Source organism: Chrysochloris asiatica, unplaced genomic scaffold (genome assembly GCF_000296735.1).
Source record: "Chrysochloris asiatica unplaced genomic scaffold, ChrAsi1.0 scaffold00164, whole genome shotgun sequence".
NCBI classification, from domain to species: domain Eukaryota; kingdom Metazoa; phylum Chordata; class Mammalia; order Afrosoricida; family Chrysochloridae; genus Chrysochloris; species Chrysochloris asiatica.
In genome coordinates this window covers 4,781,562-4,800,769 of record NW_006408682.1, presented here as the reverse complement: position 1 = coordinate 4,800,769, position 19,208 = coordinate 4,781,562, and the positions used below count along the sequence as shown (strand labels likewise).

The 19,208-nt window shown below is 41.3% G+C and overlaps 1 protein-coding gene across 11 annotated transcripts in view; it reads right to left on the bottom strand.

The window, feature by feature from the left end:
* Positions 1-19,208, bottom strand: part of PARD3 (par-3 family cell polarity regulator) — an 888,439-nt gene that overhangs the window by 732,285 nt on the left and 136,946 nt on the right. For all 11 annotated transcript variants that reach the window (XM_006871245.1, XM_006871243.1, XM_006871244.1 and 8 more), the window contains exon 2: positions 15,838-15,939. In XM_006871245.1, the coding sequence (XP_006871307.1) occupies positions 15,838-15,939 (102 nt within the window). The remainder of the gene's footprint in view (positions 1-15,837; positions 15,940-19,208) is intronic.

The following is a 19,208-nucleotide window of genomic DNA, read 5'->3' as shown; positions in this document are numbered from 1 at the left end:
TTAGTTTAGACACTAATAATACTAATAATACTGTGTCATGCCTACGAATATCTCTCCCTCCGCCACCTTGTTATAGCTTTCAAGGTCAGTTGAATTTTCCCCTTAAAATCTAAATCTTATTACTGACACTCAACTGTTTTTAATGCAGGAAAACTTAAGGGGTTCCATTTCCACATTTTTTATTGTATTGCCAATAAAAAGTTATTAGTATTTTCCATCACAGTGAAGGATTCGTATTAAATAAAGGGTGTACACTACTGGAGGAGACAATAAACATTATTATGTTATGATGACTGCAAAGGTTACCACTTGCTAATGCTATTTATTGTATGCCTTTAAATGTTATCCACTCAATATGGTTGTTGTGTCTGTCGAGTGCCTTTGAGTCAATTCCCCCTCATAGTGACCACGGTATAGGGTTTCCATGGAGTGGATGGTGGGTTTGAACCACCAACCCTGTGGTTAGCAGTCCAGTGATCTGACAGCATCACATGGTGTTGTTGTTACTTAAGTACCACAGAGTTGGTTCCGACTCATAGAGACCCTGCACAGGGTTCCAAGGCTGCAAATCTTTTTGGGAGCAGAAAGCCTCATCTTTCCCCCACAAAACAGCAGGTAGTTTCAAACTGCCAACCTTGAGGTTAGCAGCCCGATTAGTTACCACTATGCTACCAGAGCTCCTTGCTGTTGTTGTTATATGCCGTGGAGTCGGTTCTGACTCACAGCAACCCTGCATAGGGCTTCCGAGGTTGTAAATCTTCATGGGAGCAGAAAGCCTCATCTTTCTCCCGCGGAACAGCTGGTAGTTTCAAACTGTCCAGAGCTCCTTAGTGGCGCTGTGGACTAATGCGTCAGACTGCAAAGTTGTTTGAACTGCAAGATCGGCGGTTCAGGCTCACCAACTACTCCTTGGAAACCCTATACAGGGTTGCTATGGGTCAGAACCAACTCCACGGCACTTAACAACAACAACAACCACTCAACTGCTGTTGTTAAGTGCTGTCAAGTCAGTTCCAACTCACAGCAAGCCTGTAAAGGGTCTCCGTGGAACGGCTGGTGGGTTTCAACCACTGACCTTGCAGTTCAGTGCATTCTATCCGACAACATCACACCCCAAAACTGTTCTAGTCAAAACTCTACAAGTCTTCTTGAATCTCTTCTTTGCTCTCATTCCTCATAGCCTGAAATCATGGAAATTCTAACTCCAGACTATATCTTAATTCCATTTTTCACCAACTCCACATTAGTCTCAATCACCATCCTCTTGTCACTTGATGTCAGCCTGTAACCTTCTCATTGATCTTGTTTTCCTCACTTGCCCATTTACAATGTGTTCTTCCCAAAGGAACCAAAGCAAGCATTTAAAAATACAAATCTATTTATATCCCTCCACAGTTTGAGTATCCAACACCTTTTCATCATTCACTTAGAACTTAATCTCACAATTCCTTAACAAAGTCTTTAAAGCCCTCCCGCATCTAAACCCCATCCTCCTCTCCAGTCTCTTTCCCCACTAGAGCATCCTAGAGCAACTCTAGGTGGCTTGTGGGACTCCAGTCACACAAACTCCATTTTAAGTCCTGGACCCCTCAAGCCTTTCACAATTTCTGGTAGCTGTACCTGTTACTCCTTCTGCCCTCAGGGTTCAGTACCCAGGCCTGGCTCCTTCTCACCCATCTGACTCCAACTAGGCTGACCCTCCCGACACCTTCTCTATCCCATCACCAGGCTGACTCCTTTTATAGTCTGTATTTCTCACTACATTGAAGGTGCTAGAAAGTCTTAGAATTCTCCTTTGCTGCTCACTAAAACATTCTCAGCAACTCCAATGTTTCTCAAATATATTAAGAATTGAACAAACATGTGCTAAATGAGTGAATGAAGGTAGCAAGGCATGAAATGAAGAAATGAATGAATTTTCAATATCTGCTAAATGTTTACTCAAACAAATGAGATCCTTGTAATTTGATATATGAACAACAGGCATCAGTGAAACAAACTATACTTCAAACATACATGACACTTAGCTCCTGACATGTCAATAAATGGTCCAATAAGATAAAGAAGTCTTATATAAATAAAATACAGCTAAAATCCATGGTTTTTACTAGCCAAAGTAGTAGCTTCTTTGACAAACCCAAGCAAAACTTAAATTCTTATTTGGGGACAGGCAAAAATCTAAGAAGCAGAAAGAGATGTGCACATTTTAAAAACATTTGGTTGTCCCTGTTCTTTAAAGAGGGATTTGTTGTTGGTAAGCGTCATCGACTCCGTTCTGACTCATAGCGACCCTTTGTAGGGTTCCCAAGGAGCAGCTGGTAGGTTTCCGGCTACTGACCTTGTGGTTCATAGACCACTGCTAATCCTACAGTGCTACACCAGGAGTCCTAAAAAGGGGATATACCCGGCTATCTGGACTCCTGATGTTGCACTGTAGGATCAGCAGTGGACTGAGAACCACAAGATCAGCAGTTCAAAGCCACCAGCTGCTCCTCAGAAACACTATACAGGGTCACTGTGAGTCCAAACCAACTCAACAGCGCTTAACAACATCAACACCATAGAAGGGTCCACAAGTCCAGGCTCTCCACATGGTCTTCTTTTCCTGTTAAAGGGGGGAGCCTCGACATAATTTTTACCCTCATGTATGAATCCTAGTGTGAATAAGCACTAGAGTCTTCACTGAAAGGCTTTCAGTTCAAACCACCAGCTGCTCCTGAGAAACTCTCTGGGAAACCAACATATGAATCAATGGATAGTACGATATTGTTTATCATTTTAAATTACTCCTCCAAAATTATTTAGAAAACACTAATGAGCTCTGGTAGCATAGTGGTTACGAATCGGGCTGTGAACCACAAGGTCAGCAGTTCGAAACTATCAGTTGTTCCGCAGGAGAAAGATGAGGCTTTCTGCTCCCGTAAAGATTTACAGGCTTGGAAACCCTGTACAGGGTCGCTATGAGTCAGAACCAACTCCACAGCACATAACAACAACAACAAAGAACAAACAATGGTCACTCGCCCATCTCCTCATCCTTTTTTTTTTTTTTCCTTAAAGTTTTAATAAGGACTTCCTGCTGACTCCCAAACCAAAAATACAAAACTGAAATTTTCTTTTCTGTCTCCCATAGCGATAATATATCATGTTTCTAAGGAGTGGTTAGTGGGTTTGAACTACCAACCTTGTTCAAAGTACAGAGCCACACCAGAACTCCATTACTGAGCACCTATTATCTGCCACCTTCAAGACCCAGCAGTATCTTGTTCCATTGTACTTAGTGTTGCTCTGAATTGGCACTAACTCAATGGGACTTAGTAACAGTATATACACCAAGGACTAACTAGTTCTATTTCAATCAATAAAGAAATAGAAACAAGCAAATAAAGATAGTTACCTATAAAAGTGCCTTGACTGTGAACTGCAAGGTCTGCAGTTCAAACCCACCAGCCATGCCTCAGAAACCTATACAGGGTAACTGTGAGTCACAAACAACTTGGCAGCACTTATCAGCAACACAGAAACACCTAATGTAACCTGGTTAAACATTTTCAAAATTATACCCTCAGAATCTAGTATTTAAAAAAAAAAAAAACAGCCTAATTGTGAATGTGGTAGTTGTGATACCACTGACTAACATTTACAGGGGTGTTGTTTTTGCTAAACACAATGTTAAAACTTTAAAAATTCTCAGGTTTAAATTTAAGTTTTAAAACAACCTTCTAAGGATCATTATTCCCCATCTACAGATGAAAAATTGAAGTTAGCAAGGCTAAGTAATGTGCCTATGCTCAGAAAACAAAGAATTGGTGAAGCCAGGATTTCAAATGAGGCAGCATGGCTCCAGGGCCCTCTATACAAAACTCCTGTATGAAGCAACCCTGCAAAGCGCAGCAAATCCAGAAACCAAGCCCTAGCCTAAGTCACATAAAACTAAGTGAGTGAGAAGACTGTCCCCATATCTCCTCTCAACTCACTGTGTGGCCCTAGAGAAGCAAAGTCTTGACTGTGTCCTCTAGGAAGGCCGAGGGGCAGTGACGCTGTGCAGGTTGATAACTCCTGCTTCTCCCACTCCATGTGTTCCTGCAGGAGATCCAGAGCCAAGTACCCCTTCCTTCCCACCAACACACTTAACATCCTGTATCTCCTTCACTTCCACTGACCCACAAACTTCATGAACTGTGTTGGTAAACCTATCCCCACAAAAGATTTAAATGTTGGGGAATAATCACTTTGAATTAATTAATTAATTAGCCAGGGAGTGCTCTATTGGCACTGAAATATTTCCTCTTTTACCATCTAACCAAAATAAATTCATTTTGAAGGAAATTAATCAAATCATCTAGTTAATGAAGTCTATTAATAGACAGTACTTCAATTTCAGGTTATCAAACTCATTCCTGCCTTATGCCAATTCACATGAAAGTTTAAAAAGATGAGTTTCTTCTAGGCTATAATTCAAACTGCCTAATTATAGGCATATTAAAAAGTAGAAATAATTATGAAAAAAAATCCCCTGTTGATCACACACTCCTACCCTCTAGAGAAAGCCTTTCATTTTTTTAAGGGTACATAATTTTTTTACAAAAATTAGACCTTTTTTTAAAGGTCTTTTTTATTTTAACCTGCTTTTAATCAAATCTGTGCCTGAGTTACAAATATATCTGGACTTGAGTCGCAATGTCAAACTGCACACTTGGCACCTGAATAGACCCCATTCTCATCATAGGCAAGACGGAATTCCCACCATTCCACCCCTCCAGTGGCCAGCCTGTAGGACTCCTGCCCTTGGTACACTGGACTTCTCTGCTGAGTTCAAAAACGAATGCAACGGCCACACAGAACTCAGAAAACACTCATGACTATGGATTTGGGTGCAGTGGGTTAAGCATTGGGCTTCTTACCAGAAGGTTGGTGGTTCTAACCCACCTGTTACTCTGCAAGAAAAAGATGAGACAGTTGACTTCCAATAAGATTGACAGCCTCAAACATCCCCACGGAGCAATCCCATTTTGAATTATCCATTATCCTTTAACTGGAGCACAGTGGCTCCATAGGATAAGAACTGTACTAAAAACCACAAGGAGTTGTGGTCTGCTGCTGTAGGATAAGCACTGGAGTGCTAACCATAAGGTTGGTGGTTCAAACCTACCGGCTGCTCTTTGGAAACCCTATACAGAGTCTCTATAAGTCAGAACCGACTCAACGGCACTTAACAACAACATGAACCACGACAAGGTTGGCATTTGGAGGCCACCAGCCAGCCACTCAGCAGGACAAAGATGAATGAGGCTTTTGGCTTCCACGAAGATTAAAAGCCTCAGAAACTATCCAGGGTCGTTATGAGTCTGAACTGACTCAACAACACTTAACAACAGCAATCTTTTCTTTATATTTTTTCCCTGAGTTTTTTGAAGCCTCCTCTCTAGTTTTTATTGGTTACCACTGAGTCAGTTCAGACTCATAGTGACCCATGTGTGCAGAAATGACATTCCACAGAGGTTTCAAGACTGTGAACTCTTAGAGCAAATTGCCAGGACTTTCTTCCAAAGTATCTTGGAGTGAATTCAAACATGTCAATCTTTTGGCTAATAGCCAGGGAATGACTATGTATCTTTATATACAGTATCTGAAGAATCCTGACTAATACACAAACATTGTTGTTGTTATTAAGTACCAACTCATAGTGACCCTGTATAGTGTTTCCCAGGAGAAGCTGGTAGTTTTGAACAACTGACCTGGAGGTTAGCAATCTAGTACTTAACCTACAGTGGCACACATTAATCAATTAATATGCTTAACAATCACACACACAACCAATAGTTCCTTATACATACTTTTTTAGTGGTTCTTTCAGTCATTGTACATACTGAAATTTGGTTTTAAGATCTTGTGTACTTCAGAGTTAAAGGGAAATGGAGGAACGTTGGAAGTTTCACCTACCACCAAAGATACCTTGTTAATGAAACTTTGGTCTGTAGCTTGTTGAAAATCCTTGAAATAACAAAACAGCATCACATGGTATATGGGTCAAATCTTAAACAACAATGTAGCTCAAAGAAAAGACAAAAGGAAGTTAGTCTAGGAACTCCCCACCCATTCCCTCACCACGGATATGGACATTTAAGAATAATCTGCTCAATGTTTCAGCTCTTCATTTAACGTTTGCAATATTCCGTTCTTTAAGGAGCAAGACGTTAGCAATTTTTATAAAGTGCTTTATCTCAATGTCACCAAATTAACCCATTTTACTGATCCTTACAACAGACTCAGATTCCCGGTGTGGCACTGTAGGATCAGTACTGGACTGCAAATCACAAGGTTGGCAGCTCAAACCCACCACCAGCTGTTCCTCAAAGACCCTACATACAACGTCGCTATCAGTCAACACCAACTCGACAGCACTTAACAACAATCTCAGACACAAAATTTATTTTGTATTTCCGCATTCTTATCTAAAAATCATACAAATTATGGCTACCCAGAGCATAAACATAGTAGACTGCTTCTCTCCTCCAGACTAGAAAAGAGAATCTCTAACACTGTACATATATCCAAACACATACATACACATCTTTATTCTACACATGAACCATAACCTTGTTGGACATGATTTTTTTTTAACAGTTAATACAAAAAAAAAGTAGTATAGTAATTTACATACGCTGATGTTAAGTGTTATTGAGTCAATTCCAATTCATAGAGAACCTATAGAGGTCTTCTCAGCTATAACTCTTTACAGGAGCAGAAAGTTTCATTTTTCTCCCTCGGAACAAGTTGGTGGGTTCAAACTGCTGACCTTGCGGTTAGCACTGCAATGCATAATCCACTATGTTACTGAGGCTCCTTATAAACAACATTTTAAAAGTTAGAAAGCAGTAAACTTTTCAAATTAAAATGTGCTCCTTACTTGAAAGTTCTGCCATATATGCATTTCAAAAGCAAAACCTAGTATTACATTTCAGAAATACTGAAATAAAACATTTTGGAAAGGAGCATCAATTTTATTAACTTAAGTAGCACAAAAACAACATACATTTGCAGAGTTAGATGTTAACAGGGGCAAGTGATAAAGTTTGTACTAAATGCTTCCATGCTAGCTTTACTCAAACATGTGGAAGATGCTCCCTGCCTATGAGTTCAATGCATGTTTAAAAGGTTCTTTCCTCAAGTGAAGAAACTTTCCAGACAGTTCTCAGGAGATTCCCAGTCCTTCCATGAACATCAACACATAGCACCAACAATGGCTACAATCCTTCATCATGACTAAACCCCAACCTGAATGTACAAACTCTTAGGAATGAGTTCAAATTACTATTTGTGATGCCTTGAATTTACTTAACATGGCTTTTCTATGCAAAGTCTTAACTAGCACCAAATGATTAAGTTGTTGTTGTTGTTGTTAAGTGCCATTGAGTTGATTCCAACTGATAGCCACCCTATATAGGGTTTCCAAGGAGCAGCTGGTGAGCTTGAACCGCCGACCTTGCAGTTCAAATGGCTTTGCAGCCTGGCACATTAACCCACAGTGCCACACCAGGACTCCAAATGATTAAATGGGACCATGCAAGAAAGGTTCACAAGACTCTTAAGGGTGGGGTTGGTTAGTTTTCCTTCTAACTAGGTTTATAAGGTGCCATCTCAGAAGCAGAGATGAACGATCCCAGGATCATCAAGAAGGAAAAGCATGAGTGACCTGGGAGATCCCTACCTAGAGAAACAGTGATGGAGGACGTGACGGCAGAGGTGGTAGCATGGAGAGACAGAGCAGCTTTGGGTTCTAGGCCTATGGTTCTAGACTATGCTGAGTGCCTACAAGCAGGAGACTGGCTTGCCGAATGTGCCTTTTGAGCATTCACACACTGACTAAAGGAGCTTTGTAATCCCTGCTGGAGCAGAGCAGAGGCTAAGGGACCACATGGCTGATAGGCTGCAAACAAGAGTGAAGCGTGCCTGCAGTCTGGCAAACAGGAGACGTTCCTGACTGGAGAATTGCTCTGTCCAGAGTTGGTTGTGGTCCTGAATTGTACCCTGTTCAACTTCCCTAATAAACCCTATAATCGTGAGTATTGTAAAGAGGTCTGTATGGTCATTTCAATGGATTATCGAACCCAGATGTGAAGCAAAGAATGTTGTGGGGGAAATGGTTGGTGTCAGAATAGGGTAAAGAAGGTTGCAGGGTGGAAGCATGTCTGACCTCCACCACTTTATAGCCTTGGGCTGATTTTTAGTTTGAGTCTCTTTCTCCTTTGTAAAGTCAGGGGAAGTCAGACATGGTCCCCACATGGTTTTAGCACTATTCCATTTAACCCATTCTCCCCATCAAGGCTAAGAGAAATACTCTTTAATAGTGTAAGATACTTCACAAGGTCACCACCAAAACAGAGTGTTCATTACCTCTTCTCGGTCATAGCAAATTTGCATTAAGGCATGACATTTTTCAGCACCAAGGATATAGACAATGTGGCAAAAGACAGCAAGAAGAGTTGCTCAACTTGAAGAATGAAATTAATGCCACTGAAATATATAAAAGAAAACGATGAACCAGTTTTATTTTGTTGTATGTAAAGCATTATCATAAAACCAAATTTTTAAAATGTCCAACAGAAAGACTTTCTTTTTGCTAATCACACCCTACAAAGAAGATGCTTTCCCCAATTTTAAGGACTTGTTCAGTCACACCTGTTTCTGCTCCTTACAGCTGAGGTGACTGGCATTCATGCAAAGGGAGTGATCCCCACGTGTCTTTATTCTGCAGGGCATTCTGACATGTCTAACTCTACTGTGGGACACAGAGGGCATGTTAGAAGTGGCCGAGACCAACTCATGATAAATGAGGGAAGACTCACTAAATAATAATGAGGAATGAAACCAGAAACAAAGTGAAGCACAAACAAAACCATCCAGCTCTCAGGAGAGTTCACCTGGACAAATGCATTACAACCAATCTATCAGATGGCAGGAAGAGTGTGATCATATCAGTCTTCTGGGCCGGTCTTCATATTTCTTCTTAGCCTAGAAGCTCCGCTGGCAGCTGTTCAACATCATAGCAACATGGAAGCCTCCAATGACAGATGGCTGGTGGATACAACTGAGGGGCAGTAGATAAGAATTGGCCTGGGTATCCTTCCAGGTGGTGTGCTGTGGAGTTGGTTCTGACTCAGAGGGAGCCTGTATGGGTTTTCCAAAGCTCTAAATCTTTATGGGAGCAGAAAGCCTCAACTTCCTCCCATGGAGCGGCTGGTAGTTTCGAACTGGTGACCTTGTAGTTAGCAGCCCTACATGTAACTCACTACACACTACCAGGGTCTCCCCTTCCTAGAAGGAAAAAGATTCTACCATTGAACCACCCAGCTCCAGCAAACCCCATAGGGTTTTCTAGGCTACAATCTTTACAGAGGCAGCTCACCAGATCTTTCGCACACAGGGCAACTGGGTGGGTTCAAACTGCGAATCTCACAGTCAGCAGCCAGGCATTAAACAATTGTGCTACCATGGCTCCTTAAGAACCCAAGACAATCCACACTAGCTAGAACCACCTGGAAAACGTTTGGATAGATCCTGTAAGTTAGAAATTCATAGCCACCAGCAATAAAAGAAAATATTTCCAGTGTTGCACACTGAATTTTAATAATTAAATGATGAAGAGAAAAATTATGGATATAGCATAGTGGTTACGAGTCAGGCTGCTAATCTCACAGTCAGCAGTTCAAAACTACCAGTCGTTCCATGGAAGAAATACAAGGCTTTCTGCTCCTGTGAAGATTCACAGCCTTGGAAACCCTGTACAGGATTGCTATGAGTTGGAACTGACTCCACAGCACATAACCAACCAACCAACCAACCAACCAGGTGCTTTATCTCAATGTGCTTTGGCTTTCATTTGAAATATTACCTCTTAATCCTAATATCTCCTCCACATAAAAAAACAATTTTCATAACTTCACAGGTTCATAAAGATCATATATAAAATGTGCAACTTTGAGAGAACTTTCTCCATTATACAACCTGAAGGGAGACCCATGTTTTCAAAGTTTAAAAGGTCACTGCCATCGAGTCGAGTCTGCTAAAAATGCCTCTATACACTAGAGTAGAGTTGCCCTATAGGGTTTCCAAGGCTGTAACCTTTATAAAAGCAGACTGCTGCATCTTCCTCCTTCAGCGGAAGTTTGAAAACTACTAGTGAATTTGAACCGCTGGCCTTTGGTTAGTAACTGAGTAATTTAACCACTGTGCCACCATAACTAATCAAATAAACATATGCATACAAGCATCTAGTCAATTCCAGCTTACAGCAACCCTATGTTGTTGTTGTTTTTGAGTGCTGATGAGTTGGTTCCAACTCATAGTGACCCTGTATAGGGTTTTTGAGGAGCGGCTGGTGACTTTGAACCACTGGATTTGTGTTACAAACAGACCTCATGATTGAGAGCTTATCATACGGTGCCACACCAGGACTCCAGAGCAACCCTGTAGGAGAGGAGTAAAACTACTCCCTAAGGGTCTCCAAGACTAAATATTTACAGCAGCAGACGGCCACATTTTCCTCCCTCGGAGTAGCCAGAGGGTTTGAATCACTGATCTTGTAATTAGGAATCTACAGCACCATTAGGGATCTTCTTCTAGGGCTCCTCAGTGAACCTAAATACCACGTACAGGGGACTTTAAACCCCAAAGGCCCAGGCCTCCCCCACTGAATTCCTAATTCCCTATGTTTAGGACCAGGCCAGAGTAGCTACAGTTTAAACCTGCACTCAGGATTTTCATAAGGCAAGACAGTTTTAAGAAGCTTAGGAGAGCTAAAAGGCCTTCAGAGAAACAAAACAGGTGTCAAGATTCTGTTACTCAGAGTGGTTGCCAAGAACAGTCAAAAATACTCCAGGATAATTAAATCAGAATCAAATTTCAGAGTTGTGGGGAAGACCCATACCAGTGGCTATGGCTGCATGACACAGTCCCTCGGGTGGACGACTACATCGGAGAGCACCAAGGACTCTAGGTGCCGCTCTTCTGGATTAGTCCTTACACTTGTACATACATTCTCTAATCTACAAAACTCATTCAAGAAAATGTATATTAATTCTATATCTTTTTAATATTTAAATATTTAAAACATTTCTTAAAGATATTTAAACGACTTTGGCCTGTGTTACCTACGTTGCTGTAAAGCATTTTTCTATTTGAAAACTGAATCCAATCCACATGATTGTTGTTGTTAAGTGCCATCGAGATGGTTCCAACTCGTAACAACCCTGCACAGGGTTTCCGAGGAGCAGCTGGTGAATCCGAACTGTCGACCTTGTGGTTCAAACCAACCTTGTGGCCAAGTGCTTATCCTACTTTTATGTACATAATTAGCAAGTCTAAAAACTTGCTTTACTTATTTCTTTAAACATTTTTTCCAGGTAAAAGAATTTTTTTAGCTTGTACAGAAAATTAAATATTAAATTTAAGAAGATACTAGAAAACATTCATTTATCATCATCAAAGTCTTGCAAGCATTTCTGTGCAATTTAACAGTTAATGGTTTTCAAAGAAAAGTATCTACTTTTAGTTGTTGGTTAACAAAGTACATCCCTAAACTTTAAACAATATCAACCACCTTAACCTAATTCATCTCTAAAAGACCAATTGCCACTGAGTCAATTTCTTTTTTTCTTTTTTTTTTTTTTTTAATTTAAGGTTTTTATTGTGGATTGAGTGAATGAAAGTTTACAGGGCACATCATCAGTTTCACATTCAACAATTCATATAACTTGTTTCATTACATTGATTATAATCCCCTCCATATACCATCAGTTAAAAGTATTTCTCTTTATCCACTTTAGCTTTTTTGTTTTAAAAGACACACAAACAAAAAACCCCACTCAGGCATATATAATAAATTACATCTCCAAAGGGCACATTCTGTAAGTCTGCTCCCGGCCACCAGTTCTTAGTCCTTCTCTTCTTAGTTGATGAATCTAGAGTCCTCCATGCCCCCATCTCTATCTCCATCTCTGGTGCTGCTGCTTCTCTGGATAAGGTCCCACATTCCATCCGTGCACTCCTCTCTTGATGGTCCTAGGGTCCTCCGTTCCTGGACTGCAAGATTAATCACTCCCCCCTTTTTTCTTTTTTGACGATTGCAAAATCAGTAACATCTATTAACTCCCCCTTCCCCACGCCCGACAAGCAAAACAGCTGAATGTCTCTGGGGTTTATCCAGTTCCCCAAGGATTAAACAGTTCTCACTGAGTCAATTTCAATGGACAGTGATGCCATGTGTGTCATCCTGAATACTCCACCAGGATTTCAATGGCACATTTTACACATCTTTCTCTTGAGACACCTCCAACCTTGTGGTTAGCAACTGAACACGTAAACCATTTACACCACATTGTGGTTGTTGTTAAGTGTCATCAAGTCAGTTCTGACTCACAGCTACACTGTATACGGTTTACAAGGAGTGACTGGTGGGTTTCAATCACTGACTTTAAAGTTAGCAGTCCAGTGCTTATCCTACACCAGGACATCATGTAGAGACTGCTGTTGTTGTCAAGTGCTATTGAGGCAATTCCAGCTCAGAGTGACATTGTATAGGGTTTCAAAGGAGCAGATGGTGGGTTTGAACCACTGACCTTGCAGTTAGCAGTCTAGGGTGTATCCTACAGCGCCACATCAGGACTCTCATGTAGGGACAATAACGCAATAAATCTAACAACTGCAGAGTACACATGATTTTCAAATTCACATGGATCTTTCCCAAAAAAAGGTCACATGCTAGGCCATAAAATAAGTCTTAATATATTTCCAAAGATTTTTATTTTAATGCATATTTCTGAATATCTGTATCTTGATAGGCTACTGACTCAAAATGTGAACTCTCTCTTTCTAGGGAGCACATGTTGACAAGGGGTGCAGAGAACAAGAGAAAAAGTCATCTGTAATTACCAAGCCCTTACGGCATCCCTGCTCCATGCTGACCATAAATGAGTCCGTTTAATTCAGAATCCTAAGGAGCCATCTGATTAAGTCCCATAGATGGACATTACTCACGCAACAATCCTGCTTCCACAACAGGTTGTCCCAAGCAATACACCCAAGCTTGGCATAACAAACCAGCCAGTTTAGAACCTGGATTCTCTATCTCCTGCACTGAAAGGCATAAAGCCAAAGTATAAAGTAGAATTCTACCAACTGACAGGAAAGCCAGAGTCTGCAAGCTCAACGAACAAGAACAAACAAGAAGAGAAACTGGTCCTCTCATCTCTGCTGCTCAAGGCATGGAAAATGCCCAGTACAAAGAAAGACATAAAACTAGTCAAATCAAATAATATGCAGCTAAAGAGTCATTATGAGTTACAATTCACTCGACGGCCGTAGTTTTTGGTATTTGCAGCGATGTTGGCACAAAGCTATGTTGGCAGCTGTGGTCAACAGACATGAAAATATATTTGTGATCAACTCAAAGTGAAAAAGATGCCTCTTCATATAAAAGGAGAGGGAAAATAAAAATAGTGAGTATATATGCTGATGTGGACATAAATGTAATCAGGATACACAGTTCACCAAAAGGATACTATGACATCTTTAGGCAATGATGGGTTTCCAGATTAATGTGCTTCTTTAGATTTGTATGCATGCTTCCATTTTGCTTTAAAGGAACTGGCTATTTTTACTGACAAAAAAAATTAACAAAAGCATCTCCATTTCTCGGAAGAGAGAACAGAAAAAATACTGAAAGATCAATACAACACTAGTTCATCTCCCTCAAGGATTATGGCTGGGAAAGGGCACCTATTTGAATGCTTCATAAATCTACATTGTCGCTTAAACTTGGGAGCTGAAATTCACAGTAGATTCCCTATAATTTAAGTCTCTGACATTATGGTACTTTTATATGGATGGCAGAAAAGGAATCTAAAAGTCATCCTCTTCTCAATGTGCTGAAAAGCCCAAAGTGGAGAGATGGTAGTGAATCAGTCACTGGTAGAAAAGTGCTACCTTTTTCTTTTTTCTTTTTTTTTTAACACGAATCCCTGACCTGCTGTGGCTACATGGAGCAAACTCCACATAGCAGGTGATGGTGAATCAAATACCCATGAATTTACACAGTATTTGGTATCGGAATTGTTTTCCAATTTCCTTGAGAGTTCAAGAACACATCACATATCCACCAACAAATAGGCAAGCAGTATGTGTATGCTTTGTAAACCGAGGCACAGCTACTATTCTCACTCAGCTCACAGACTAGTGGGAAGAAAAGGCGCAAGGTCAGAAAAGAGTAAGCTCCATATAAGGGACCAGAGAGAATCCACCTTCCAATCCACACTGTGATTTAACCTGCCCTAGCAGAGCCCTGGTGAAGTGCTGTGGGTGAATGCACCAAACTGCAAAGCCATTTGAACACTAAGGTCGGCAGCTGAAGCTCACCAGCTGCTCCTTGGAAACCCTATACAGGGTCGCTATGGGTCGGAATCGACTCGACGGCACTTAACAACAAGTGTAGTGGTTACGAATTAGGCTGCTAATCTCATGGTTAGCAGTTCAAAACTATCAGCTTTTCCACAGGACAAAGATGAGGCTTTCTGCTCTCATAAAGATTTACAGCCTCAGAAACCCTATAGAGGGTCACCCGCTATGAGTTGGAACCAACTCCATGGCACACAACAACAACAACATGCTCTTATAAGGAATCCAAGAGTGGTACAATTCAAACATTCAGCTACTAATCAAAAAGTTGGAATCTACCCAGAGGCACCTCAGAAGGAACACCTGGAGATCTACTTTGAAAGGTGCCACCCATGAAAGCCCTACAGAATGACGCTCTACTCTGAAATGCATGCTGTGGCTTGGCTAGGCTTGGTTGTGTGTGTGTGTGTGTGTGTGTGTGTGTGTGTGTGTGTGTGTGTGCGCGTGCGTGCGTGTGCATGTGCGCGCGAACGCGCATGTTATTACAGGAAGTTGTATGATGAGCTTGCTCCATCAGGCAATTAGCTGAATGCAACAGTGATGCTACAATTTGTAAGTCACCTTAGGCCCTTATGCAATTTTGTTACAAGTCAAACACAAAAGAGAGTGTGGCCAAATGACTCTTTTATACCTGACTAAGTCCCATCATCTCATTACAGAGAAGAATTTGCTGACTTCAACACGAGGAATCAAAACAGCCAGTCACAAAATCTTAAAGTGTGGAGATCCCCTCCCTCCCTCTTCTTGCCCCATCAAAGAGCCTGCGTGCTGGCATGCTCCTAATGACAAAATCCCAGGCTCCACTGAAAAGGGCACTGCGCTGGGAAAACAGCAATTGCAGTACAATGGAGAGAGTGGTGATCTTCTGAAAGCCAAGAACACCTCTGGGGAGGATGCTTTTGTTAATTTCCAAGCCAGGCAGCTAGCTGCATCACAGAGACCAGCTGTCAGGACAGATCACCTCTGGGCCAGAGCCGGGATCAGAGCTCAGAAGCCTCGTATGTGGCACATGGACATTTTTGAGTGTTAGAAAGATGGATTTGGGTTTTGTTTGGTTGAGTGTTTGTTTTGTTTTGTTAAGTTATTGATCTAAAAAAATGGCATAACATTTTAAAGGTATTAATTCTAAAAGTTAAATGTAAGTCCCATGCATCAATAAAATCACTGTCCAGAACCTACATCTTCCAAGGGGTTCAGGATAGTAATGATTCACAATACTTCTCAGAAGCCCTAACATATCAGAATGGGCATCCCACACTTTCTTTAAAGTACATGTGTTTACGACAGGAACGAAAGCAATCAGACCTCAGCAACCAAACCCACACTCCCTTCTCTGGCCACAAAAAATGCACCCAGAGTAGCTTTCCCCAGGCTTGAACTCACTCGGTCTTTATCATCTGCTACATCACAGAGAATGTCATCCAAGTCTAGTATTCCTCCATCTCCGTGTTCCAGTCGGTGCACCTGTATCCAGTAGTTTGGATCCTGTACAAAAGAACAGAAATAATGAATATAGCAAGTCAGCATCAGCAGAAGGGAATTCAACGATTTAAAATAAGGTAACTTTCTGCCGATATATGTGAAGCTGACATAAAAGCAATGCTGAAACTGATTAAAAATTCAGGTAGCTCCCTATCCCTGGTGCTCCATCAATTCCCCTTTTTTTCTTTCCTGACAGAGTCCCTCATGTACACTCTTCTCTGGCTCAGATACTACTCACCTAATATTTTTACAATAGGAACTCAAGAAACCAGCAAAGCTCGCTGCACAAGACCTATTGATTTATCTAAAGTATACAGTTAATCCACTGTTCAATATGAAATATTCATTAAACCTCTAAATGCAATGTACGTTTTTGTTGTTAATGCCGTCGAGTCGGTTCCGACCCATAGCGACCCTGTATTAGTTTCCGAGGAGAGGCTAGTGAGCTTGAACCACTGACCTTGTGGTTCATATGATTTTGCAGTCCAGCACATTAGCCCACAGCACCACAATGTATAGGAACTTCTAATAAGCAAATAGCATATATTGGAGTCCTGGTGTGGAGATGCAAGATAAAGAGATGGACTGCAACGTCAGTTTGAACTGCAAGATCAGCAGTTCAAACCCACCAGCCGCTCCTGGAAAGACCTATACAGGGTCACTATGAGTCAGAACTGACTCAACAGCACTTAAAAACAACAATATATTGTATATCTGGAAAACTCACATTAAGGCCTATCTTTAGTAAGTAAATTAAAAACCCTGGTAGATCAAAGTGCTCCCTACAAACAGGTCTGATTACGCAGACACAGAAAGAAGAGGGCATGTCCATATAAGGAAATAATGCAATCTCAGAACAATGTGTGTGGTTTGGGCCAGTTTTTGTAATGGCAAAAGTACATATGTATGTATATTGTTGCTGTTAATGTGCCATGTATTCCCTCATGACAGTGCCCATTAAGACCCAGGTCTCTAATGCCTTGAAAGTCACACCTTCTCCACTAGGCAAGCCCCTTTCATGCATTAAGACATCTCAGTCATCTTCTCCTTGAAGAACTTTCCCTGCCATCACATCCCAAGTCAGACAAGTCAGAACCATATCTCTAGCCTCACTCTTAATGTTCCTTAAACCCACAAAACTGTGGAAAATTGTGGTGAGGAGTCAAGTTTGAGCCTTTCAAAGCTGCCATTGTTGTATTTTTTCATATGCTAATATTAAAGTACAAAATTTTATTCAGCTACTTCCCCTCTCTCTAGTCCTCTTTTTACCAAATTGATTTTGTTTTTTTTATTTTTGGATGTTATTGTTTTTTGAGGAAATGTCTAGACTGGTTGTCTCGGGTTGTTCTCCTCCCATAAACCAATTCCAATCAGACTTCCCACCAAGCACACCCCTCAAAAGTATGCCTCGAGATCACCAACAACATCCATGCTGCTAAATGCAGTGGGGAAGTCGTATTTCTCATCTTACTTGGCCTTTGAGCAAAGTTGGATAACAGCGATCATTTCTTCCTCCTTGAAATATTGTATAAACTTGATTTTCAATCCTGCAACTAAACGCTTAAGGCTTGTCTAATTCTGGAACTCAGAGCTGTTGAAGCCTGCCTCCCGGAGGGATCCTGAATCAAGTCAGCTGTGCCAAGTAGTCATGACAACATCGTGCCAAAGCATATATCAGGCTGGCACTAATTAAATGCCACTCCATTAATATCTGCTGAGTGGAAATGACTTTTAGTAGAGAAGGAACCAAGAGAGAGAGTCTCAGTAATTGTAGCAGAGCAATACTACATTAAAGAAATCAGATTTGAGCGGGGCCTATAAAAATGACCTCTTCCAGTCACAAACAAACAAACAAACAGGAAAGGTATTTTTTGTTACTGAGAAATACAAGTCTGTGGAAGAGCGGCTTGTTTCATTAACACAATTCTCCTTGATAAAAGTCATTGCTGTCTTGGCTGTAGAAACATGAAGTGTAACTGACTAAAAAGTTGTGCTGAGCCACTTTTTATAATAATAATAAGTAGGATAAGTACTGAGCTGCTAACAGCAAGGGCCAACTGTTCAAACTCATCAGCCGCTCCTTGGAAACCTATACAAGGTTGCTATGAGTGGGAACCAACTGGATGACACTTAACAACAACAATTACAACTACAGTTAGTGCATCCATCACTGATTAACAGACAAATGTAGCACAACACTCTTAATTTTAAAAAAAATTAAAGAATGCTTCTCAATTAGAAAGTGTTATTTAAAATACTCAAAATTTTTGAACACTTACATCAGTTTTAAGCTATTAAAAATATATCACGCCCAGTCACTGAGCCGCCGCCGAGGACTCAGCAGCCTCCCCCTCGAGCCCCTCGCTTCCCGACGCTCCGTCCCCCCTGCCCGCCTTCTCCCGCCGTCGACTTCCGCAGGCCGTTTTCACCGAGGAAAAGGAATCGTATCGTATGTCCGCTATTCAGAACCTCCACTCTTTCGACCCCTATGCTGATGCAAGTAAGGGTGATGACCTGCTTCCTGCTGGGACTGAGGATTATATCCATATAAGAATTCAACAGAGAAACGGCAGGAAGACCCTTACTACTGTCCAAGGGATTGCTGATGATTACGATAAAAAGAAACTAGTGAAGGCGTTTAAGAAGAAATTTGCCTGCAATGGTACTGTAATTGAGCATCCGGAATATGGAGAAGTCATTCAGCTACAGGGTGACCAGCGCAAGAACACATGCCAGTTCCTTGTAGAGATTGGACTGGCTAAGGACGACCAGCTGAAGGTTCATGGGTTTTAAGCGCTTGTGGCTCCCTGAAGCTTAAGTGAGGATTTCCTTACAGTGAGTAGAACATTTCCTTCTGTCCCTTGTCACACGTTTAAAACCTCACAGCTTGTATAATGTAACCATTTGGGGTCCACTTTTAACTTGGACTAGTGTAACTCCTTCATGCAATAAACTGAAAAGAGCCATGCTGCCTAGTCTTGAAGTCCCTCATTTAAACAGAGGTCAAGCAGTAGGCACCTGGCAGTGCTCAGCCTGAAACAAAGCAATAATGTGATGTTTCAGCCAAGCTCACAGATGGCTGTCTGTGGTCAGAAGCTACCCTGCCCTAAGAAAATGTCACTCACCACCTGAACAACCCTGGGTGGAGCGGAGAGGATAGGATACGGCAGCTGTGACAGTAGAGGGAGCCTTTGGTAGCAAAAGAGAAACCCCTGGCTCTGAGGATCAGACTTTAGCCACCTAGTAGACATAGCAAACTGTCCCTCATCTGA